General features: G+C 47.7%; 1 protein-coding gene across 3 annotated transcripts in view; it reads right to left on the reverse strand.

The window, feature by feature from the left end:
- Window positions 1–24,771, reverse strand: part of APAF1 (apoptotic peptidase activating factor 1) — a 66,401-nt gene that overhangs the window by 34,370 nt on the left and 7,260 nt on the right. For all 3 annotated transcript variants that reach the window (XR_013586511.1, XM_078603699.1, XM_078603698.1), the window contains exons 6-11: window positions 23,043–23,155; window positions 18,986–19,117; window positions 6,000–6,238; window positions 4,225–4,392; window positions 1,987–2,112; window positions 581–700 (exon numbers count right to left, since the gene is read on the reverse strand). Coding sequence is in view for 2 of the 3 variants with exons in the window: in XM_078603699.1 (XP_078459825.1) it covers window positions 581–700; window positions 1,987–2,112; window positions 4,225–4,392; window positions 6,000–6,238; window positions 18,986–19,117; window positions 23,043–23,155 (898 nt within the window). In the remaining variant the exon portion in view is untranslated. The remainder of the gene's footprint in view (window positions 1–580; window positions 701–1,986; window positions 2,113–4,224; window positions 4,393–5,999; window positions 6,239–18,985; window positions 19,118–23,042; window positions 23,156–24,771) is intronic.

Below are 24,771 nucleotides of genomic sequence, written 5' to 3' on the forward strand. Positions count from 1 at the left end.
GATCCAATAATACGATTACATAAATTTGAAAGTATGTTACATAACACCTCTCGTAATTCTTCAAACGTCAGCATCAGAATATTTATACTGGATGAATCCGATGAGCTATAAAGCTCTTTTGCACAGCCTCAGTGGTCAACTGAGGTCACTTCACTGTGACCAAGACATTTTTTTGTTCATGGGAGCTCATTGGACAAGATAATCAGGCGAGGGGATCCAGCTCTTGGACGTGTGTAAGATCATGCAAATAGCAAACCAACGATTGTGTTGAGCAGTAATATCTTTATAAAATGCATATTTATTCCAATATAACAACAAAACACGTGCAATTCACTCGGCTCTGCTTGACTCTTTTAAAACTTCACTTGCAAATTCCAGCTGCTATAGATATGTTAATAACTATAAATTAATGTTGTACCACAATGAGAAAAAGACCCATCCAAACTACACTGATACGGTTTCATAAACACTCCCGGACATTTCCAAGGTCATGGACCCCCAATTGAAAATAGCAGCGAGTCAAGAGGAGGTTGAAGTTCGTGGAGGGAGTGGAGGACTCGGCGACGGTGCGGGGAAGCACCTGGCTCGAGGTCGTGATGAGCTCCTTGTGCTGCAGGTAGTCGTTGATGAGGTGGGCACAGCCCACGACTCGCAGTTTGGCCTCCACCCACTCGAGGGAAAAGAGCAGCTCGCACAGCTCCTGCACGCATGCGCGCGCAAGTTTAAGTGTGCACACAGATTCACTGTTGTAATGCAATGCCCCCCCTCCCGCCCCCTCTCAGAGGACAAAAAAATAAACAGAAAATCCAGCAGCGTGTGCTCACAGTCATCTCCAAAATTGGCCAAAACGTAACAAAGTTTGAAGGAAATATGCGAGTCCCGGTGTGATCGCAAAGCAGTGGGGCGTGGCAGTGGTTGCTAGGGATCATATCATCACTCCCACTTCACAAACCAATCACCGGCCAGAAAAATAACCCCATGCAACATGGCCACCATATCATCATCGCTCCATGCACATCAGTCATTGTGGTCGGGGCAAGTATATGTGTTATTAATGTTTATTATATTTGTTATTAATGTGAATAATTATGTTATTTTATTAATTATCAGTTAACATTGTTTTACTTTGACAATAGAAGTTCTCTCCTCACATCACACGGTTTACTTGCCTTAACTCCCTTATGGAAAGAGTTTACGAGTCTTAGCTTACACAATTTCTATAATTGCGCAAGTTGTTCTGTACTCTGGCCCCAGCATCTGAATTTTACCTGTTGTGATGCGGTGCATGAGTTAGTTTATAATGCGGAAATACAGTACACAGTGAGCTCAGCAGCAGAGCGAGTGGCTTTCAACCATTAGGTTGCAAATTCAAATGCTGTATTGGCCCATCATGCTGGGGGTCAACAATGATTGTCATATGGATAGACTCATCCCTACCAGTCACCATCTATTGGGGGTATTGGAAACCACAATATTAAACAAACTCATGAAAATATTTGGGTCTGTTGATAATTAAGAATAATAATAAAAAAAAACTGTTATTTCAACTCCATATCGACAACATCTCAAAGAAAATCCATGTAAAATGAGGGTTTTTGAAAAGAAACAAGCACTGCCAACTGGTCCGACTATGTCCTCAGACTGTGGAAGCCACTGCTCCGCCGCGCTTTGACGATTGTGACGTCGCCTCCAGGTGAGCCGTAAATACAACACTCAATAAACTCAGCCCAGTATTTCGCCTTGCACTCAAGATTTGCACTGGATTCACCACACAAGACCGCACTATTGTGACCTCAAATACCACGTCACCTCAAATACCACGTCATTTTGTTCCAGAGCGATTTTAGTTGGGCTCGATTCAACTTTAAAGTTCTTAGGGACAATTCTGCGCTGTATCCAGCCAACTCTTTAACGCCACTATCAAACCCAAGGCCAATAGTTTTCCTACCCGGCTGCATGGAGATGTCTGTGTATGTGTGCACAAACCTTTTTTTGGCCCGCCTCCGCCATGTGAGTCGCCAGAAAGAAGTGCACGTATCCATCGTCCGGCAAAGAGGAGAAGTTTTTGCCGGAGTGTGCAAAGTAGCGATCGACAAGCTTCGCGTGACGCTTCTGCAAGTGGACAGCATCATCTTGAATTATCACAGTTGCTTTCGTATGGCACTCATTTAAATGCCTCAGCAACTCCATTCGCCTTACATCACATCTCATCTTGTACATTTTCATGGCACCCCTAGTGGCAGCTGTCCATATGTGGCACAATCTGACAAAGCATCTGGCCTGCAAACAGGCATTGAACATCTTAACACCTGTTTCATGGCCAGAAAGGGTAAAACCTATTCTTATTTTTCATAAAGCAGAAATTAGTCTGATAGTAGGAGGTAATGATTGCTGCTGTGAACAATTCAAATTGAGTAATTTGCGGATAATTTATTCAATTTCGGACCCTGGCGCTGGCACACAATGGCCTACCCTTGCGAATGACACCAGGGGATCTTTAATATTCATTGTGAAGTAGATGACACGTAGTATTTTATAAGTAACACACTCACAGTAATAACCAGGGTGGCCTGCCGTATTCGAACCACGGCCTCTGCAACAAGTGGTGAACGAGCTACTACAACAACAATACTGTCATTGGTACAGGTTTGTTGTATATTTATTTGACATTATCTGAGCACAGGCTCAAAGTCCCAAAACGTCAGGTGGGGAGCAACAAATAGCACAATAAAAGCTGTAATAGATCAAAAGTTAACGCATTTCTTGAATTGAACGAGGTTATCATATAAGAGCTTGGGAACGAACGGAGACAATGATGGGAGGAAATTCCAAAGTGGAGCAGTGCGAGGGATGAAGCATAAAGAGAAGCGAGGTGACCAGCAGTGTGGTGAGTGAGTGAACGGGCGTGCGGGTGAGTTATTGTGATCTGCAGTGTGGTGGTTAAACACAGCATGAATGAGGCGCAACAGGCAGTCTTGTAGAGTCCTTCACATATACAGGTGTAATGGCTATCTTGATTTGAAGCTTTCGTGACTGCAGGAATCCATACTCTTTGGTTCTTTCGGTAAAGTCACTTAGGTATAAAATAAAATAAATCACGACGTTTCGGGCGCAACACTACTAACTACGTGACTTTACCGAAAGAACCAAAGAGTATATAATGGCTATGTTAAAATGCAGACATGTGCCAAATTATCCTTATGGCGGTACCCCAGGGTACCAAATAATACAAAATGGCCGAGGAAATTAAATATTTTATTTCTGGGACACTATTTTTTCCAGCGGTGTACTTAACTCCGCGACTGGGGTACCAAGAAATCCGAAATCAGTGCTACTCCGCGATGTCGATAATGGATTTTTTAGCAATAAAAAATCCATTATTGAAAATTTCAACTTTGAATAGTGCATCGTGTACGGCTCGTCAAATTGAGTCGATTGCCGCATCGCCGACCATCAACAGACTAAAAATAACTGCATCACGGACATTATGCGAGAGCCATGGTACTATGGTACCCCGGGGCACCGCCATAAGGTTCAAATAAAAAATGCATTACACTGTACAAGCCAGGCAGCTAATTAACCCATCTGGGTGGCACCGAGGAATCAGTCAACTCACTCCAGGTGGCTCAGCAGTAGTGAGCGGCTCGCAATCAGAAGGTCGCGATCAGATCCTAGTGACTCAGCCCATCATCTCTCTGGGTTCAATAAAATTATAACTACTGATGAAGGAAGCAAACAGCGGTTGTCCTATGGTTCAGCTCGTCCCCACTGTGGGAATGTATAATTTACACCACTCACAAAGAGATGTATACAGGAGATGAGTACCACCGGAATGTTGATTTAAGCAGGTAATCACTTTGACCTTTTAAACCCAGATCTCCTACATCATCAGTTTTTATTCCGATTCTGTTCCGATGACGTACAAGTACTAAAGTAAAATAATTTTGCCGGTACCGAGGTTCCCACGAGGCCACACGGGAGGCCATGTCGCACACTTTGGCCTCAGCTATCATAGACTGTGGTCATGTCATTATGGTTCTCTGCAGTGAGTACAATGTCTTTAAAAACAACGACGCTACGCCTCTCTAAATAAAATTAACGCTCAACTGCTTGCGCGTTCCGAGATTCAGCGGTGAATTGGACTCCACCCTGCAACTTGCAGATGTCTTGGAACGGGAAAGACTTAAGATCGTCGAACTCTTGGGACAAATGGTCAAGTTTCACCTGCAGCAGAGCATGGTTCTTTTCCACCAGGAAGTCGTGCTGCAAGTCGTGCAAGGAGTACGTGAAGGTGTCAGCGTCCTCTTGCTGAAAGGCCAGGGACTTGTCCACCAGGACCTTCATTGTGTCCTCCACCTCCACCACATCCATGTCCCACAGCACACTCAGAACCTGCAGGCACACAGCAGAAACTCTTAATTACAGTAACAGTGAGTCACACACACGAGCGGCTGTCTCTGGGGCTCGCAGCCTCTGCGGGTCCGCATAAATTTCAAGTACGGACGACGTACCAAACCACGAATTGTGGCTTACATGGGTGCCCCTGGTGTCTCTTCCAAATGAGACCATCGCGGTTTCATGCGTTCTCATCTGGTTAATAGATTTTGAATGCCTGTACGTTATCTTAATGTCTGTGTGTCTTTATGCACCCATATCTCTCCGTCTCTTCTGTCTTTCTGTGTGTCCAAATTTCTCTTGGTATCTCAGTGTAAATCTATTTGCAAGTCCCTCTCTCCATGCTCTTCTCCATCTCTCTCTCCCTGTGTCCCTCTCTTACATATCCATGTCCCTCTCCATTACCTTGCCCGTGTCTCACTTTATCTGTGTGTCTGTATCGCTGTGTGCCTCTCCATGACCATCTTTATGGGATCCTCTTTGCGTGTGTCTCTGCCCGTGTTTCTGTGTCTTTGTCTGTTCCTCTTTCTCCATAGCTTCTCTCCTTCCATCTTCCATTTGTATGACGTGGTGCAGTAACTGCTCAGAGGGTGGTCAGGTTTTTCGACCGTGCTACAACAATAATCGAGCCTTGTCTCGCAGTCAGAACACTGATTGGTTAGAGATACATGAGCGGCAGGTGATGAAGTGCTACCAAGCTGCACGTGCCGGGAAATGGATGATCACCCAATAGGGCACCAGGATTACCACCTGGCTCTGGATTAGTGGGACTTGCGCCTGTGGAGGGTGGGAATGAGTCATCGCCAGAACAGGTGATGAATGGCTTGCTCACCATTGGTCGATGTTCCATGCTTTGAAATCAAGCAGCTGATTGTCTGAAACCTTTTGTGCGTGGGTTTTTTTTTCAAATTTTGGAGCACAAGGTCTCCCTCAGGGTTGAGATGGCCACAGTTACCACCCCTCTGGCCTTGTGAAGTACCGTTGTGTGTTTTTGCACGATAATGCGTTTCTACAGTGTAACGGCAAAGTCTTCGAGAAGACATCAAAAATGTTAACGAATATATTTTTTTTATCAAAAACACAAGTATATCCAATTTACTTGCTGAATGTATTTTTCAAATCCAATAATTAGTTTAGTAGATACAATTACACCAATTAAAATCACACAAGTAAAAATGCACACTTGCATGATTAGACTCTAAAGTAATATATATAATGAACACTTTAGATGCTATTTTTGCCAAAATGGATAAAGTTAAAAAATAAGCTTGTACCTTTCGGGTCTGACACACTGATGTTTGATTACATTTCTAATTTAAAAGGTCACCCCTTGGCATAACAAATAAAATAGCGGCAGGGAAAATCACCACACTGAAAGTCACAACTCTCTTCTGCTTCTTCCATCGCACTGCTCCAATTTCGAATTCCCTCCCATCGTCTCTTTTCCAAAGTTTTATAACATTGCTCAATCAGGGGCACGTGTGAACTCTTATCTGTTACACAACTCTGAGAGGGCTGTTTGTATCCGAGGGCTGTTTGTATCCGATCGCTTGATGTGTCAGGCCCTTGTCAGCAAATAAACAAAAATCCTGTGGCCACTGTACCTTTGAGGGTATTTTGGTGTCCTTCTGGAAAACGACGAGGTCGTTGTAGTGATCTTGAAGCTCCACCTGGAGGGCGGACACGCTGATCTCCATGGCCTCGTCCAAAGCATCGTAGTCGTAGGAGGACGGTTTCCGAATGCGCTTGAATTGCTTTTTCTGGAGCTGTTTCAGGTAATAGCTCCAGCGAGAAGGAAAGTCCTTGAGCAGGGCCCCAATGAGAGTCACCACCAGAGGAGAACCTGGTCAAAGGAAAACAGCATCAGCCACTCCCCACCAATTAAAAGTAGCTGGGGACTGCGATGGGCATAGCGAATCATAATTGATTTTTGGGCTTCAGCCACGTATATGATCTGGCCACATTCTTGTCGTGTAGCCCTTCACCACCCAACATAGCCAAGCATTAATTTGCCACGTGTAGAAGCGTTTTAATGCGCCAATTATTATCGTTTCGGCTCAAAGGTAAATTTGAATAAAAATGTTCATGACCAAATGCGTCAATTTGATATCTAACATTTCGCTTGAACCTGCGGCAAGCATCTTCAGGTCATGAAAAAGGTCATTATGACGTTCTGGTTGGCGTGTTTATGCACCACGTTAAATGACTGGACATGTGACAATTTAATTTGTTTGGTTACATCACGAAAAAGACATTTCCGCAAGGTTACTATGTTGCCAGACCCAAAATCAATTACAAATCATATTGGCTGCGAAAAAACTACTACGTGTTAGGAGGTCGTGTTTTGTGTTGTCAGTGTAGAGGGCACTCCAAAACGCCAAGGATATCAGTTTACATCATGTGATGGGAGGTTCTTTTTCCATGAGTTCACTTAAAAAAACACAAAGCTGACAGCACCCAGGCTGTTCCTTAGAGTTCAAATGAAACGTCATAATGAAAATTCGATTTGGTGAAAAAAAATTCATACAGCAATTATTGTGGAGCCCCTTTCATTTGTCATTGTGTGTGGATGTGCTGTGTGTGATTTTAAATTCTTTGGCATCTAAAAGTCACAACCAGATTTGCTGAGAAAAATTGTATAAGTTTAGAAACATGTCTGCTGCAATTTAATCGTCAGGCACCGCGGTGGCGAGATGTTACCCCCCTTGCCTGGTACGTAAGAGGTCATGAGTTCGATCCCGACACCTGTATATTTGGAGACCGCGTGTTGTCTCCCCATGGTCCTCAGGTCCACCAGTGTTGCCATCCACATTTAAAAACATGCACTGATATGATTTGGCTGCTACGATAAATGTCCACATATGATCACCACTTTGATGAGCTATCACTTGTGGTCAGGTCTCTTCTGAAAAAGAGGTAACAGCTCAGTGGCCTTGACCTGGTTAATAAAATTAATTTACATTTAGTGTGTGGCACTAATGGGTGGAGAGAGTGTATTATACTTACATTCCTCTTCTCTAGTTTGCTTGGCAATGCCATCAATTATGATTGCCAACCTGCATTTGTTCTGTGCAACCATTGTAAACCCTCGCTCCCCATGCAACAAGCGTGGTGCCATAGCAGCTATTTTGAATGTGGTGCCATTGAAAAGGAGCTATTGGCTCAATGGGCAAGCTTCCTACCACTCTCTCATGTTTGTCCAACGACCTTCAAAACATTCCAGTCATTTGTAGTTTTGCCACTTGAAAGTGGCAGCAGGTGTTGACTGGCTCCCAGCTTTCTTTTTGTTTTCTGGAATGTTCAAACTTAATATTTTAAGTCGTGGAAAATATATTCCCTCAGGGACTGTGAGCCGTGTTGTGATTCAAGACATATTTAAATTGTAAATGTGCAAATACAAAATGAGCGGAAATATTTTTGTAACTGTTCCGTGATTTTCCATTTCTGCAACGGCGGGGGGGGGTGGTGGATCTTGCGTGACCAAAGTTAGCTGAGGCTTTTACCAAGTGAGGTGAGGATCTACGGCTTTAGACATAATTCGAGGCCATTGTGCATCAGCAATTTGTACCACAGTATATTCTATTCATTCTGATGGCACTTGTGGCAAAGCGCTGCTGGTAAATTCAGTACATTAATTCTAGATTTGAAGCTTTCGTGACTGCAAGGATTCATATTCTTAGGTTTTTTCGGTAAAGTCACGTAGGCAAAACATTAAAATTAATGAAAGTAAAATAAAATAAAAAATAAAAATCACGACGTTTCGGAGGCAACACAAGTCTCCGTCATCAGGTGGGACCGTCACAGCCAGATTTGCTGCATCAAGTGAGGCAATGATTCAAGATGTAATCCCTTAAAAGCAAGTTGAGGGGGGAGGAGAGGGGGGCGGAGCTCATCAGAATGTGGTAGCCAATGAATGGAACGTATCGGGAGGGGGGCGGGGCTCAAAGACGGCACGACGTGTCACGTAGAACGCCTCGGGAGGGGGGGCGGGGCCAAAAGAATGCACGACGTGGTACACGTCGACGGCGTGGACGTGGTTGTGCGCAAGCAACTACTGCTGCACACGCCAACGCATTGGACAGAGAGGGGGGGGAGGGGAGGCCAAACGAGAGTGTGGTGCAAGTGTACGTGGACATGTGTGTGTACAAGCACCTGTTGATACACATGATAGAAAAGAACGAAAATGCCCATGTTTATACCAGTGCTGGCTGAACAATGAAGAGAGTACTGTTAAACACTGGAGATGTTAACACTCGGTAAAGTAAAGTAAAATAGTGCCTGTCAGATAAGATGGTCCAAAAATGTGTAATTAAGTCTTTTTTGCGTGGTTGATAACATCTTTCCAATGATTACTAAGTTTGTACCCATCATCACGGTTGAAATTATGTCTGTGTTTGTATATTTGTTTGGCTTCGTGTACAAACCTTTGGCTGCCATCAAAGGTTTGTACACGAAGCCATACAAATATACAAACACAGACATAATTTCAACCGTGATGATGGGTACCACCATCATCCCGGTCCCGAAGAAGTCATCACCCTCCTGCAACAATGACTACCGCCCGGTCGCACTCACTCCAATCCTTATGAAGTGCTTCGAGCGGCTAGTCCTACAACACATCAAGTCTGTCCTTCCCCCCGCCCTGGACCCTTTCCAGTTTGCGTATCGGTCTAACGGCTCGACCGATGACGCCATCTCCGCTACCCTCCACTCAGCTCTCACCCATCTGGAGACTAAAGACTCCTACGTCAGAATGCTGTTCATCGACTTTAGCTCAGCATTCAACACAATCATCCCCCAGCAGCTCATCCACAAACTAGACCACCTGGGGCTCAACACCTCCCTGTGCAACTGGCTGTTGGACTTCCTGACAGGGAGACCACAGGCAGTTCGAGTTGGCAGCAACACCTCCGGCACCATCACACTGAACACAGGGGTCCCCCAAGGATGTGTGCTGAGCCCCCTCCTCTTCACTTTGCTGACCCACGACTGCACACCATCATTCAGCTCCAACCTCTTCATTAAGTTTGCGGATGACACAACTGTGGTGGGTGCCATCAAAAACGGGGATGAGACAAACTACAGGAGTGAGGTGAGCAGGCTGGCCACGTGGTGCAAGGACAACAATCTCCACTTGAATGTTGAGAAGACGAAGGAGATTGTTGTGGACTTCAGGAGAGTGCACACCCAGCATACTCCGCTAACCATCAACGGTGCTGCAGTGGAGAGGGTGAGATGCACCAAGTTCCTGGGTGTGCACATCTCTGAAGACCTGTCGTGGAGTCACAACACTGCATCACTGGCCAAAAAAGCCCAACAGCGCCTGTACTTTCTCCGCAAACTGAGAAGAGCAGGAGCCCCGCCCCCCATCATGCACACCTTCTACAGAGGCACCGTTGAGAGCATCTTGACGAGCTGCATCACCGTGTGGTACGGCACCTGCACCGTGTCCTGCCGCAAGACTCTGCAGCGCATAGTGAGAGCAGCTGAGAGGATCATTGGTGTCTCTCTCCCCCCTCTTCTGGACATTTATAACACCCGCATCACCAGCAAAGCAATCAAGATTGCAGGTGATCCCACCCACCCATCTCACAGCCTCTTCAGCCTGCTGCCGTCAGGGAGGAGATTGCGGAGTCTTCGGGCCAAGACCAGCAGGCTCAAAGACAGTTTCTTTCACCAGGCTGTCAGGAGACTCAACTCCCTCCCTGCTCTACCATCACTCCCCCCCTCTGCCCACCCTCCCCCCTTTGCCCCCTGACCCCAACCCCCACACACACATTCACTCGTACATCCTGATCTCTGGACTGCACATTGCACTACATCGCACTACCACACCGGTTTAAATATCTTATTTCTTTAAATATTTTATTTAAATAATATTTTACATTTTATAATTCTTGACTGTTGTTTATTTTAAGTCTATTACATTTTTGATTTTTTATCTTGTGTTGATCGCCGATTGTTTATTGTTTATTTATGTCTGTTAATTGTGATTCATTGTTTACTTGCTTGGTTGCACCGTGGGACCAAAAGAGAGGACTATAATTTCATCTGTGTTGTATGTCATGCATGTGTAATAAACGACTGGACCACGATGTCTGGCTCAGTGTCCTTTATTCGGTTCGTGCTGTACACCCACACGGCTGTCTTTACTCTGTAGCTTCTCCACGGTGCTGACTCCAATGTCGGCCCGATCCACAACAGCAGCTCCGCTGCTGTTTCTCTCACACAGCCCCCCTTGGCTGTACTCGCTGCAACTCCTCTCCCTCCGCAGCTCTGACAGCCTCTTGCTGTCTCTCTCTCTCTCCGCAGCTCCTCCTGGCAGCCACACCGCTGCCTCTAACATGCAGCCCTTCTGGCTGTCTCCTCTGCAGCTGCACACCACTCCGCAGCTTCCTCTTATCTTCGGGGTTGGCTCCCGATGGCCGTCGGCGCCCCCCCCTCTCCACACTCGCCCGCGTGGCCTCACTCTTTTCCGCTCACACCCCGACTGCCTTCCCCTTCCGGTTTACCCGCTTAAGGACCCGAACCTTCCCCCCACGTCACATGACTCCACCCCCCGTGACGTCACATCCGGAAGGTCGCTTACGCCCGCATTACACCACCCTCCCCCGTAGAAAAATCCCAGCCGACCTCGGCTGACCAATAGCAAATCGTAATGCGGCGAACCGAGCTTCCCCCCCTAAAGGACACTAAGCATACAATGTAACAGCAAAAACAACAACAACGCAATTAACATCAACGAACGTACAAAAAGCATGCAATAAATACAACTGTAAGAAAAAAAAATAACAAGACAACAACAATCAACGAAACGTAAGCGATTTGGAACGTGTGCGGGTCGCCGGCCCGTCCCGGACGGTCGGCGGCCCACTCGCAGAACGGGAACGCGATGAAAGTCGAGGAATGACAGGGGGTAATCCCCCTGTCGCAGCTGGAAGTCCACCGCCGTCCCGTGTCTCTAAAGAGTTAGTCTTGGGCTTGTCCTGTGACCGTGCCCGCAGCTGGGTCGGAAGGGCTGCAGGGCACGAAGGTCCCGCAGACCTGGCAGGCGTCCTCCGAGCAGGGCCCCTCGTCCCCCGCAATGTCACGGCCGGCCTGTCTGGAACAGGTACGACAGGCGCTCTAGCAAGATCAATGGACGCAGGCAGGGGAGAGTCAGCAGCAACAGACCCCGGCAAGGCAACATTGGGGGATGACGCATCATGTAAGGGAGCAACATATGGTTTCAAGCGCGACGTATGCACAACCCAGCGACGAGACCCAATCTGGACGCGTGCTGACTGTGGGTTGGGAACCGCAATGAGGCGTACGGGACCATGCCAGGGTTTGTGCAATTTCGGCGAGGTCCCCGGACGTACCTGTGGACAATGAAGCCAGGCTAGGTCCCCAACCTTCCAAGGGCACTCCCCCTCAGACCGTCGCGCATATCGCTCGTTCCGGGCCTGGGCTTTGGCCGTAGCCACGCGGGCATTCTCCCGCGCCTCCGTGACTCGGCGAACCGTGTCCTGAATGTATTCAGGAAGTGGTTTACGAGGTCCCTTCACCCCAGTTCCCAATTGCACATCCACCGGCGGCACGTTTTCCCGACCATACATAAGGTAAAACGGCGAATATCCTGTAGCCGCATGAGGCGTCATCCTGTACGCCGAAAGCACCCCGGGGATGTGCAGATCCCAATCTGATTGTTGTTCACTCACGGTATGGCAAAGCATGGCAGACAATGTCCTGTTCAGCCGTTCAACCATACCATCCGTCTGCGGATGGTATGGGGATGTCCGTACTTTCTTAGTCCCAAGGCCCGCGCACACTTCCGCCAATAATTTAGAAGAGAAATTCCTGCCCTGGTCCGTGAGGAGTCTCTCAGGCGCCCCCTTATCCATAATATACCCAAACAAAAAGGCGTCGGTAATGGCCGCGGCCGACTGATCGGGCAACGGCCAGGCCATCGGCCAACGGGAGAGGTACTCAACCCCTACCAGCAAATATTTATTACCCCTCGCCGATGGTGGAAAAGGTCCCAATATGTCCAGTGCCACCAATTCATTGACTCGAGACACCTGAATCGACTGGAGAGGCGGCACGTAAGGATGTTTCGGCGGCTTACGTCGTGCACACGCAGGGCACGCGCGCACGTGCCCTACGACATCTGTCGCCATGCCGTGCCAAAAATAATGACGTTGCAACGTCAACAAGGTCTTCTGCACCCCTAAATGTAAGAGAGTGTCACAATGGAGGGTTCTAATCAACTCGAATCGCAAGGACGTTGGTACCACCAGGCGCCAACGTTCCTGGAACCCCTCCCGCCACATAAGCAGACCATCTCGGAGAGCGGTTTGCGGCCCCACAGCCGTACTCGGACTCCCATTGTCCTTAGCAGACCGCTTCCGCAAGGACACCAATGACTCATCCATCATCTGTTCCCGGATCCAGACAGACCGCGGCAGATTCAAAACCCCGTCAGCCGGTCCCGGTTCCATCGGAGTGTCCGACTTCTCGACGGCCAACGTAAGCGGCTGAGGGGGGTTTGGAATCGGCGAACACCTATGCGTCCCCGACTCACATTTACAAGGGGCGCGCCGCGGTAATCTGGAAAGTGCGTCAGCGTTCGCATGGCGCACTCCCTTCCGATGTTGAATTTGGAAGGAAAATTCCTGTAGCGTGTCCAACCAACGTGCCAACTGTCCGGATGGCTGGTCAATTTTAAGGGCATATTGCAAGGCCGCATGATCCGTACGCACAATAAAAGAACGACCGTAGAGGTATGGTCGAAATTGCCGTAGGAAAAAAACAACCGCCAATAGTTCTCTGCGAGTGACACAGTAGCGGGTTTCCGCAGGAGACAAGACTCGGCTACCATACGCCACGACACGCTCTACACCCCCTTTAGACTGTGATAACACCGCCCCAATACCTGTGTCACTCGCGTCCGTATCAAGAATGAATGGGTGATCGAAATCGGGATAATCCAATGTTGGGGCCGTGGCCAATAGATCACGCAGACTCCGAAAGGCCGCCTCCTCCGGCTGTCCCCAAACAAACTTCCGTCCTTTACCCGTAAGGAGATGCAAGGGCCTCGCAATCGTCGCAAAACCCGGCACAAATCTTCGGTAATACGAGGCAAATCCCAAAAACTGCCGAACATCCCCCACGGTGGCCGGAGTCGGCCAATCCCGGACGCACGCCGTCTTTTCCGGATCCGTGGACACTCCCTCAGCACTCACAATGTGCCCCAAATAGCGGACGGACCGTTGCAGTAGGTGACATTTCTTTGGTTTGAATTTCAATTTGGCAGAACGCATCCTCGTGAACACTGTCTCCAGCCGCGTCAAATGTTCATCAAATGTGCGGCTGAAGACAATGATATCGTCCAAATATATAAGACATGTCTCCCACTGCAACCCCGTCAAAACGAGCTCCATCAACCTTTGAAATGTAGCAGGGGCCGCATTCAATCCCATCGGGAGACAGTTGAATTGAAATAACCCCTGCGGCGTACGGAATGCGGTTTTCTCCCGTGAGGACTCGTCAAGGGGAAGCTGCCAAAATCCCGAAGAGAGGTCCAGTGTGGAAAAGAACTTAGCCCCCGACAATGCGTCGAGGGAGTCATCCATACGCGGCAGGGGGTACGCATCTGCCACCGATATCTTATTCAATTTGCGGAAATCAACACAAAATCGCAATTTGCCATCCTTCTTCTTAACCAAGACGACTGGAGCGCCCCATGGGCTGTTAGATGGCGATATAATGTCCGCAGCCAACATGTCTTCCACTGCCCCCCGTACGTGTTCTCGCTCCGCAGGACTCATCCGATGCGAATTTAATCGAATAGGGGCAGCATCGCCCGTCTCAATGTGATGGTAAAGCAACGAAGTGCGGCCCAAATCCAAATCATCGGAGCTGAACACATCGGAATATGTCAACAACAATTTACGCAGCTCACCACGTTGCTCCATGGACAGGGAAGAATTTTCGTCACATAAATGAGCAACCCAACGATCATCCGAACTCCTTGGCTCGGAAACCCCAGCAACAACTCCCCGGCTATGTGGACAATCATGGGTCGCAAACGCCGTAGTGGCATGTGCCACAACCGTACCGGCCGGGACACGGACGTTTTCTCCCCCCGCATTAAGCACCTGTAAAAACGGTAATTGATCCGGCCGGACGATGGTCTGTGCCCCCACTAACGCCAACCCGGTTGTTATCGCGGCGGACGGTGACAACAAGACCCCTACTGCTCCTAGCCGATCAGGCAGGGGCTTCCGATACCGCAAGGGTATAAGCATCTGTGTACCAGGTGGGATGTCCACAGATGCGACGGACAGCGCCTGCACTTGTACGGCCGAAGCAGGTCGCCCCCAGGGCGACGGCAGAAACGAGATTTGACGGCCCCCCGGCAGTTCAATACAATTCTCATTGATTTTGATCAAAATGGGCATCTTAGCCAAAAAATCGGTGCCTAACAAACAAAGAACCGCCAAAGATCTCGATATCAACACAACACCCAAGGCCGACACATCCCCAATAGATATCTTAGCATCCACCTGACCCACGATACCCATGCTACCCCCGTTGGCAGCGACGCACGACCCATAAACCGGACGCACAGCCCCCGGCGGGATGCCCAACAGATGAAAAATGACATCCGAAATAATAGTCGCAGACGCGCCGGAGTCGACCAAAATGCGTACGTCCACCCCTTGTATAGACCCCGGTACAGTGGACGAGCCCGTAGCGGCCGCGACGACTCTCCGTGCCAACTTGCGCCATTGCGTGAGCGAGCGACAAGGCCCCGTCGAAGGGCATGCTTTAACCACAACGTTAGGATGGCGCAACGACGGTGATGGGTGAGGTGTAAAGCCTTGCCGAGTGTCTGGTGCGTGCCGACATGCCTGTTTCGGAGGATCTTTAGCCGACTTGACCGGTGCCGAGGCCTCCTGCTGCGGCGGAGCCGGGAAGCGGGCCCAGCAGTCTCTGGCGTAGTGGCCCCTACGCCCGCAGCGGAAACATTCGGCCTCGTTGCGCCGAAGCGCAGGCCTCGCCTCCTGACGGCCCCGTTCTGGTAGCGCCGCGCGCGGTCTCGGCCCGCCGCGTCCCGTCCATGGAGCGGAGGCGGCCGTCAGTTGTTGAGGGCCCCGGTCATCCGGAACATAGACAGCCTGCGCAGGGTTCCACCCCAGCGCATCCCCTTCTTTGACGGGCCCCCCCGTCCACGCCGTCACTTGTTTCCAGCGACGGAGGTTGAATTGCGCATCGAGACACTTAGCAGCCGTCCGGGAAGTTAGCTTCTCATGCCCACACACAGGCATGGGGATCCCTAGATCCCGAGACAGCTCCAACATTTTCCCTAATATGAGAGGCTCGAGCAGGTCCTGTGGCGTCTCAGGATAAGCTGCCATGGCCAGCTCCAGCACCGCACCCCTGAACGCCACGGGCGACTCCTCTGGTGCTCGTTGTCGTTGAGCGAATCGCCGATGCGCATCATCTGGTGGCTCATAAGCATCGGCCATTTCTTGAAAAACACCACATAAAGTTGCCTTCTTATCGGTCGTTATGGAACGGAAGAATCGGACAGATTCGTCGTCCAGAAGAGTCGGCAACACCTCCAAAGCCTCCGCATCGGTCCATCTTGCTGTGCGTACCGCCGCCAAGAAGCGGCAGGCGAACGCGCTCCAGTCCCCACCGACGGAAAATTCTTTAACCGTTGTAAGGTGGCGACTCCGACTCCTCTTCCCGCCGTCTTCCAATGGTGGTGGTTGTGATGGCAAATTCAAAATGGCGTCGGCCCGCGGCGTGGCCAAGATGGCGGTTTGGCGCCACGGAGCGCGCAAAATGGCGGCCTCTTGCCGCGTGGGCAATGGCGGCGGCAGGACAGGCAACGTGGCGGCCCGCGGAGCACCACTTGCATCATCCATCGTCCCTGGCGCGACGAGATGGCATAGATGCGCCAGGACGTCCTTAAGTGCCTCCAGTTGTACCGCCATCGCTTGCCATCGTTGATCCGCGTCTGATGATGTCGACGGACCCGCCACCGCGCCAACATCCTCCACTCCCGTTCCCGTGGTCGCCTCAGCCGGGCTCTCCTCCACCACCCCAACAGGATCCGTGGTTGGAGGGAGTTCGTCGTCGTCGGACGAAGAAGCCGATGCAGGCGCCGGATTAACTTTCTTCCTCACTTGTTTCGACATGCCGTTGCACTTCCGACACCAGTGTAATAAACGACTGGACCACGATGTCTGGCTCAGTGTCCTTTATTCGGTTCGTGCTGTACACCCACACGGCTGTCTTTACTCTGTAGCTTCTCCACGGTGCTGACTCCAATGTCGGCCCGATCCACAACAGCAGCTCTGCTGCTGTTTCTCTCACACAGCCCCCCTTGGCTGTACTCGCTGCAACTCCTCTCCCTCCGCAGCTCTGACAGCCTCTTGCTGTCTCTCTCTCTCTCCGCAGCTCCTCCTGGCAGCCACACCGCTGCCTCTAACATGCAGCCCTTCTGGCTGTCTCCTCTGCAGCTGCACACCACTCCGCAGCTTCCTCTTATCTTCGGGGTTGGCTCCCGATGGCCGTCGGCGCCCCCCCCTCTCCACACTCGCCCGCGTGGCCTCACTCTTTTCCGCTCACACCCCGACTGCCTTCCCCTTCCGGTTTACCCGCTTAAGGACCCGAACCTTCCCCCCACGTCACATGACTCCACCCCCCGTGACGTCACATCCGGAAGGTCGCTTACGCCCGCATTACACATGTAACACACTTGACAATAAAGTGACTTTTGAATTTTTTTTTGAATTTGAATGGGTACAAACTTGGTAATCATTGGAAAGATGTTATCAACCACGCAAAAAAGACTTAATTACACATTTTTGGACCATCTTATCTGACAGGCACTATTTTACTTTACTTTACCGAGTGTTAACATCTCCAGTGTTTAACAGTACTCTCTTCATTGTTCAGCCAGCACTGGTATAAACATGGGCATTTTCGTTCTTTTCTATCATGTGTATCAACAGGTGCTTGTACACACACATGTCCACGTACACTTGCACCACACTCTCGTTTGGCCTCCCCTCCCCCCCTCTCTGTCCAATGCGTTGGCGTGTGCAGCAGTAGTTGCTTGCGCACAACCACGTCCACGCCGTCGACGTGTACCACGTCGTGCATTCTTTTGGCCCCGCCCCCCCTCCCGAGGCGTTCTACCTGACACGTCGTGCCGTCTTTGAGCCCCGCCCCCCTCCCTCCCGATACGTTCCATTCATTGGCTACCACATTCTGATGAGCTCCGCCCCCCTCTCCTCCCCCCTCAACTTGCTTTTAAGGGATTACATCTTGAATCATTGCCTCACTTGATGCAGCAAATCTGGCTGTGACGGTCCCACCTGATGACGGAGACTTGTGTTGCCTCCGAAACGTCGTGATTTTTATTTTTTATTTTACTTTACTTTCATTAATTTTAATGTTTTACCTACGTGACTTTACCGAAAAAACCTAAGAATATAAATTCAGTACAGTCATCATCCTATATAGCAGCCATGCTCTATCCACCACTGATTTAAGGCCTCCTCAAGTCATGGCCTTTTATTATGGTCTCTGTGATGCAACGATGCATCGAGGTGCTGCACACGAGCTGATGGCATCTCTCCATCTCCATGGTGAAAGCCCTTGTGTCTCGTTCCCTCCGTGGTTACTCTCCCATCTAAACCGCAATTTAGTGCTGAGATGTAATTTCTTCATGAGAACGTCACTTTGCAATTGCATTTGACATCGTGTAGTGTTGTCCGTTTACATATTAGTACAATACTCATCCTATTTCTGTTTCATGTTTCTACAACTTGAGTGTAATTGTACTCTGTTTAGCGGAAAAATAATTCTGCCCGAGCTAACTTCCACTGCAGGGAGTTTATTAATTAACAGCGATTTAGGCGAGTGCAATATTTTATAAGTCTTACGTGACAGCTGATTTTGCCCTGATTTCTATTTGCATCATCGCTTCACGTTATTCGACTGGTTTTGTTTTTGTCATTTTGGTGACCGAGGTGATTCTTGTGAATGAGGCTAATCCTGGTCTCATGAGTTCTAACCCACTTCAACAACATCAACTTGGAACTTGAAATGACTGCAAATCCATCATTAGTTTCATCTAAAACATTATTATTGGACCCCCCAATGGCAGCCATCACTGTGTGGCAGAAGTTGACTGTGCACTGGCCTGCAAGTGGGAATTAGTCTGCCAGGAGGGGGCGATGATTACTATGTGTGATCCCAAATTAGTAATTTGTAGTGTAATCTGTCAAATATGGCAAACTTGGACCATGGCGATGGCACACAATGGCCGATTGTTTGTATGCTGAACTTCTCTCGCGCCGTGTGTAGCCAACCGTGCTATTATAGCAATATGAGTTTGAGTATTTCATTCAAATCCAATAACAATTGCGCGTTAACCTGTATGGCAGCGATACGCACGGCACTGCCGTACCCATGATGCCACACCGTATGTATGTTGAACTTCTTTCGCACCGTATGTAGCCGACCGTGCTTTTTGGAGGTGCTCACAGCGTGGAGCCCACACGTTTGACTCCACGAGAGTGTTTACCTCGGCACTCCGCCACGATGCCTGCAGCCTCCTCGGGGAGGTCCTTGATTTCTCTGCCCACCCACTGCGCCAGCACCTGCAGACATTGTTCCTCCGACAAGCCCTGGTCCATGAACACTCTGTGTTTGGCCCCTTCAGGGAAGATTCAGATCAGGAGTCATCACTGACAAAGCAGCAAGCGGATTAAGTTCTATCTGTACGGGGATTGACCACGAATTTTCACCAGGTTCTCTGGTTTCTTCCCATACGTACAAAACAATAATTAATACCTCCAATTAGCATGCTTGGCTATGTACAGTGTACCAACCATAGAAGCCAGGTCAATCAGAGTAGTTATTCTTTGGTTCTTTCGGTAAAGTCACGTATAAAGATAAAATAATAAATTAAATAATTGCATACTACGACGTTTCGATTGCAACACAAGCAATCATCATCAGGTATAAAAGAAATAGCAACAAAAATCTAACCAGAAAACTATAGACAGACATATAAGCAGACAGATATCACAAAAATACACAAAGAGAGAACACGTATCGGCACAAAGAGAGAGATCGTCTCTGTGACGAGGCCTTAAATATAGAGAGGGGGCGGGGTCGGAGAGAGGGAGGGGGCAGAGAAAAAATTAGCATGTCAATGAGTGGACGACGACGTGGTACGGTACGCAAGCTTGAAAATTAGGAGAAAGACACAATAAAATTAAATAACCTAGCAAAATATCGAAATGTAATGTAATGCAACACAGAGAGTCGGTCAACACACATAAGGCCTCGTCACAGAGACGATCTCTCTCTTTGTGCCGATACGTGTTCTCTCTGTGTATCTTTGTGATATCTGTCTGCTTATATGTCTGTCTATAGTTTTCTGGTTAGATTTTTGTTGCTATTTCTTTTATACCTGATGATGATTGCTTGTGTTGCAATCGAAACGTCGTAGTATGCTATTATTTAATTTATTATTTTATCTTTATACGTGACGTTACCGAAAGAACCAAAGAATAATTCCTGCAGTCACGAAAGCTCCAAAATTAAGATTAAATCAGAGTAGTGTTTGACTCAAGTGCTCCATTTCAGGGCATCTCACTGAATGAAGTTCTGCTTACCAGACCAGACCTAACCAATAGCCTCCTATGAGTGGTACTCCATTTCAGGAGAGAGCCTGTCGCTCCAAAAGCCGACATCGAGTAGATGTTCCACTGTTTCATGGTTCAAGATGAAAACGTCATCAATGAGAATGTTAAATACAGGATGAAGGTACATGTCTTTGGTAATCGTTCATCACCCGCAGTAGTAGCCACCTCTGGACTCAGCAAGACAGCACAGGAAGGAGAACAGGCATGCGGTACGGACGCCAAACAGTTTGTGGTCTTAAATCCTTGCCTACAAATGCAGAGGCCATGGATCTGCTAACCTGAGGCTCCACAAAATAGCATCTAACAGTGCTGATAGTAATGGATGCATTCCCTTCAGACGACCATGCAAAGGATCTAGAGGACTTAGATCTCGGTGTCGACACACTAAAGATTCAATAGAGACTTGGGGGGTTCAGCTGGGACCTCAAGATGGACACATTTCATATTCCAGGTGTCAGTCGATGAAAAACCATAAAGCCAATGCCATTATCCCATCAAGAGTGAACAGCCTCTATAGTCCACCTTGGTTTGTAGCTTCAGTCACCATACGAGGGAGGTTCTTGCTTTAAGAGCTTTCTTCAGATTCACAAGACTGGGATACCCCACGACCCAATGAAAAGCTACAACAATGGGAAAGGTGGAAGGATTCCCTGCAGGCTCTCAACCAGCTCCAGATCCCATGTCCCTACACCCTTAACTCTATTCTTTGGTTCTTTCGGTAAAGTCACGTAGATAGAAAAATAAAAACTAATAATAAAGAAACAAAACAAACACTAATGTAAACGGTAGCTTGGTTCTTAATCGGAGTGAGTCTACTGGAAATCTATAATGTAGACTGTAGCCTGGTTATTAAGTTTGGTGAGTGTACTGGTAGTCTATAATGTAAACTGTAGCAATGGTTAAGCTGGGTGAGTGTACTGGCAGTCTATCATGTAGACTGTATCCTGGTTCTTAACCTCGGTGAGTGTACTGACAGTCTATTATGTAGACTGTAGCCTGGTTTTTAAGCTGGTGAGCATATTGGTAGTCTGTAATGTAGACTGCAGCAATGGTTATTACACTGAGTGAGCGTACTGGTAGTCTATAATGTAGACTTATTACTGGTTCTTTGAGTAATAAAAATAAAATAAAAACCAGGCAACAGTCTACATTATAGACTGCCAGTACACTCACCGAGGTTAAGAACCAGGCTAGTCTACATTACAACCTGCCAGTACGCTCACCGAGGTTAAGAACCAGGCTACAGTCTATATGATAGATTGTCAGTACACTCACCAAACTTAATAACCAGGCTACAGTCTATATTATAGATTGTCAGTACACTCACCAAACTTAATAACCAGGCTAGTCTATATTATAGATTGTCAGTACACTCACCAAACTTAATAACCAGGCTACAGTCTACATTATAGATTGTCAGTACACTCACCAAACTTAATAACCAGGCTACATTCTACATTATAGACTGTCAGTACACTCACCAAACTTAATAACCAGGCTACAGTCTACATAATAGATTGCCAGTACACTCACTCTGATTAAGAACCAAGCTACAGTCTACATTAGGGATATTTATTTATTATTTTTCTTCTTATTCACTTTTTTTTTATCTACATGCCTTTACCGAAAGAACCAAAGAATATGAATTCCTGCAGTCACGAAATTTTTAAGTCTAAATTTAACCCTTAACTCTCTTTCTGAAGCTCGGCGCAGAGGGATCTGTGTCTTGAGATGTCTCAATGAAAGACATACCAGCCGTGTCTTACTTAAAAACCACAGATGCCACAGGAATGTACCACATACGGTTCATCCTCGGGAAAGTCAAGCTGGCACCACAGCGAAGCTGCAACAGACCCCGTTGAAATTGTGGAGCCTGGATCAGACACAGAGATCCGCCCTCAAGTCTCACGTACATTGCGTGCTCCAACAATCATCGGAACCACTCGACTCTCCCAGGAAGTTCTTACAACTCTCATGGCCGAGGTTTCAGCTATCGTCAACGCGAGACCTCCGATTCCCGTGTCTAGTGACTCAGGAGTCGCCACTCATCCTGACTCCTGCTAACTAAATATTAAATACTCACAAACACAACTGTCGGTAGTTGCAGAACATGTTTGCGAACAGAGGCATTCAATAGATTTTGATAACGTTGAAGTGTTGTGTAAAACGAATTATTACTGGCCAAGGCTAATGCGAGAATCTATTAAAATTGAGAGAAATACAAATAACTTTAACCATTCTGACAGCTACAGGCTTAGTGCTGCTTGAAAGCGTATGAAGTAATATAACTTACAATTGTATGCCTTGTAAAAGGCATCACATACTAATTAACTGTGATTAACAATCATTGTTATATAATTACAATAAAACCCCTCTACTCTCTGCACCTGTTTGGCTCACAATGATGACTTTATCTTGCTCTATTTAAGACCGGAAGCAGGTAGATCTCGTAATAATTCTGGCAAAATCGGCTGATGAAGCTGGATGTAATTACCAGCGAAACGGTAAAGTACTCAAATTGTAAATGTTGTAGATTTACTCTCCAACACACTGATGTGCTGAACTCGTAACTATTTGGCACATTTTCTTTACATGACAAACCTTACTAATTGGCTGTGTCGGGTGGCGGCGGGTTAACTACACGTTGAAACTTACGCGATCTAACTCTAAAAACCTTAAATTTCGATTTAATGCTTTCGTGACTGCAGGGATTCATCTTTTTGGTTCTTTCGGTAAAGTCACGTAGAAGGGAAATAATACATTTTATTATTTTATTATTTCCCTTCTACGTGACTTTACCGAAAGAACCAAGAAGGTCAAAAAACCTTTATTGTGAATAATAGTGGTCACGAAAGCCTACATGTCAAACTGCTGTTTGCACGTGTGTGGGCTTGTCAAGGCTGTGGAATAATCAGTGCCGTGTCTTACCAGTGGCTAGATCAGTGACACTGCTGTCTCGTGAGGTAAGCAGGACGCGGCTATGGACATCAAACGCCTTCACCACACGGCTATCCCAGACATCATCGAGCAGCAACAGGCACCTGCAGCCACAGCAACAACAACAGTTGCCATTCGCAGCGCTTGACAAGGGGGACTTGGTTATCGGGGTCAAGAGGGGGGAAGATAAGATTAAGAGAAGGTGACGAGAGTTGGGGGAGGGCGGGGGGGAGAGACTGTGGGAAAAATAATGAGGGTGCTGCGAGGTTCCCGGGAACCTGGATGGGAACTTAACAGCAGTGGACAACAACGCTGCCTCTAGCATCTGTAAGAGAATGAGGAGGATCAGGGTGTTAACATGAAATGGGAACTGTGGGAGGGGGTCAATTTGACAGACAGCGGGAAAAGGAATACCAGACCAAGGGGACAAAATAATACATTGAGCGACAACTTAGGGGGTTTTAGCTGAAATTTTGGTCTTGATAGATGGAAATGCCTCTTGCATAGCCAAAGAAAGTTTATTGAACTACGTGGTGAATAGATGATGTTAAAAAGCATAGGGGTCAGGCACAGACAGCATCACACTGTAACACAAGTCTACAGTGCTTCGACTCAAGCAGTGTTTCACTGTCGCTGGGCTGCTACTCCCCCCCCCCCAGGGGTGTCACAAAAGACAGAGAGGGGAGCCGTGGGAGGTCCGTCTCTCCCTATGTCTCTTCCCTCACCAACTCACTCGCTTTCCCCATGTCTCTCTCTTTACCTATGTCTCACTCGCCGCGTGTTTCTCACTCTCTCACTCACTCTCCCCGTGTGTCTCTCTCTCCCCGTCTCACTTTCCATGTGTCTCTCACTCTCTCCCCTCGTCTCTCTCTCCCTGTGTTTCCCTCTCCGCATGTCTTTTTCTCTGCATGCTTCTTGACAAACTCTTCATTTTGATTTAAAGCTTTCGTGACTGCAGGGATTCATATTCTTGGTTCTTTCGGTAAAGTCACGTAGAAGGGAAACAATAAAATAATAAAAAATAAAAAATAAAATTCTCACGACGTTTCATTTGCAACACAAGCAATCATTATCAGGTGGGAAACCCACCGCAAGAAAATTTTCTTGCTGTGGTTTTCACAGAATTTTCTTGCTGTGGTTTTCACACTTGATGATGATTGCTTGTGTTGCAATCGAAACGTCGTGAGAATTTTATTGTTTTATATTTTTATTATTTTATTGCTTCCCTTCTACATGACTTTACCGAAAGAACCAAGAATATGCAACTCTTAATTCTTCGTGTCTCTCTCTATATCTCTCTATTCATGGCTCTCTGCTATCCTCTCGTCTTTCTCTTTCCTATTATCTCTCCTCCCACGCCTCTCCTCAGGTCTCGAACTTAGGGGAATCTGACTTAGGTAGCCAGGTTCATAGCGCACAGTGGTAACCACCGCACCACTACTAAATAACAAACTATTTTTCGTTTAACACGTAGGCTTTCACGACCAATATCATCCATAATAGAGGTCTTTGGGGTTAGATCGCATACATATATAAACGTGTTGGCAACTAGCACGGGTTGTCACGTAAACAGAACATGCCAATGCGTTACAATCTGAGTATTCAGATTGTAAATCTCCAACACACCGGTGTGCTGTACTAGTGACAAATTCGCACAATCTGTTTACGTGACAACCCTTATCAGTTGACTGTGTCGGGTGGTGGCAGGTTTTAACGACAC

This window comes from Lampetra planeri, chromosome 21 (assembly GCF_965212315.1).
Source record: "Lampetra planeri chromosome 21, kcLamPlan1.2.h2, whole genome shotgun sequence".
Classification (NCBI taxonomy): Eukaryota; Metazoa; Chordata; class Hyperoartia; order Petromyzontiformes; family Petromyzontidae; genus Lampetra; species Lampetra planeri.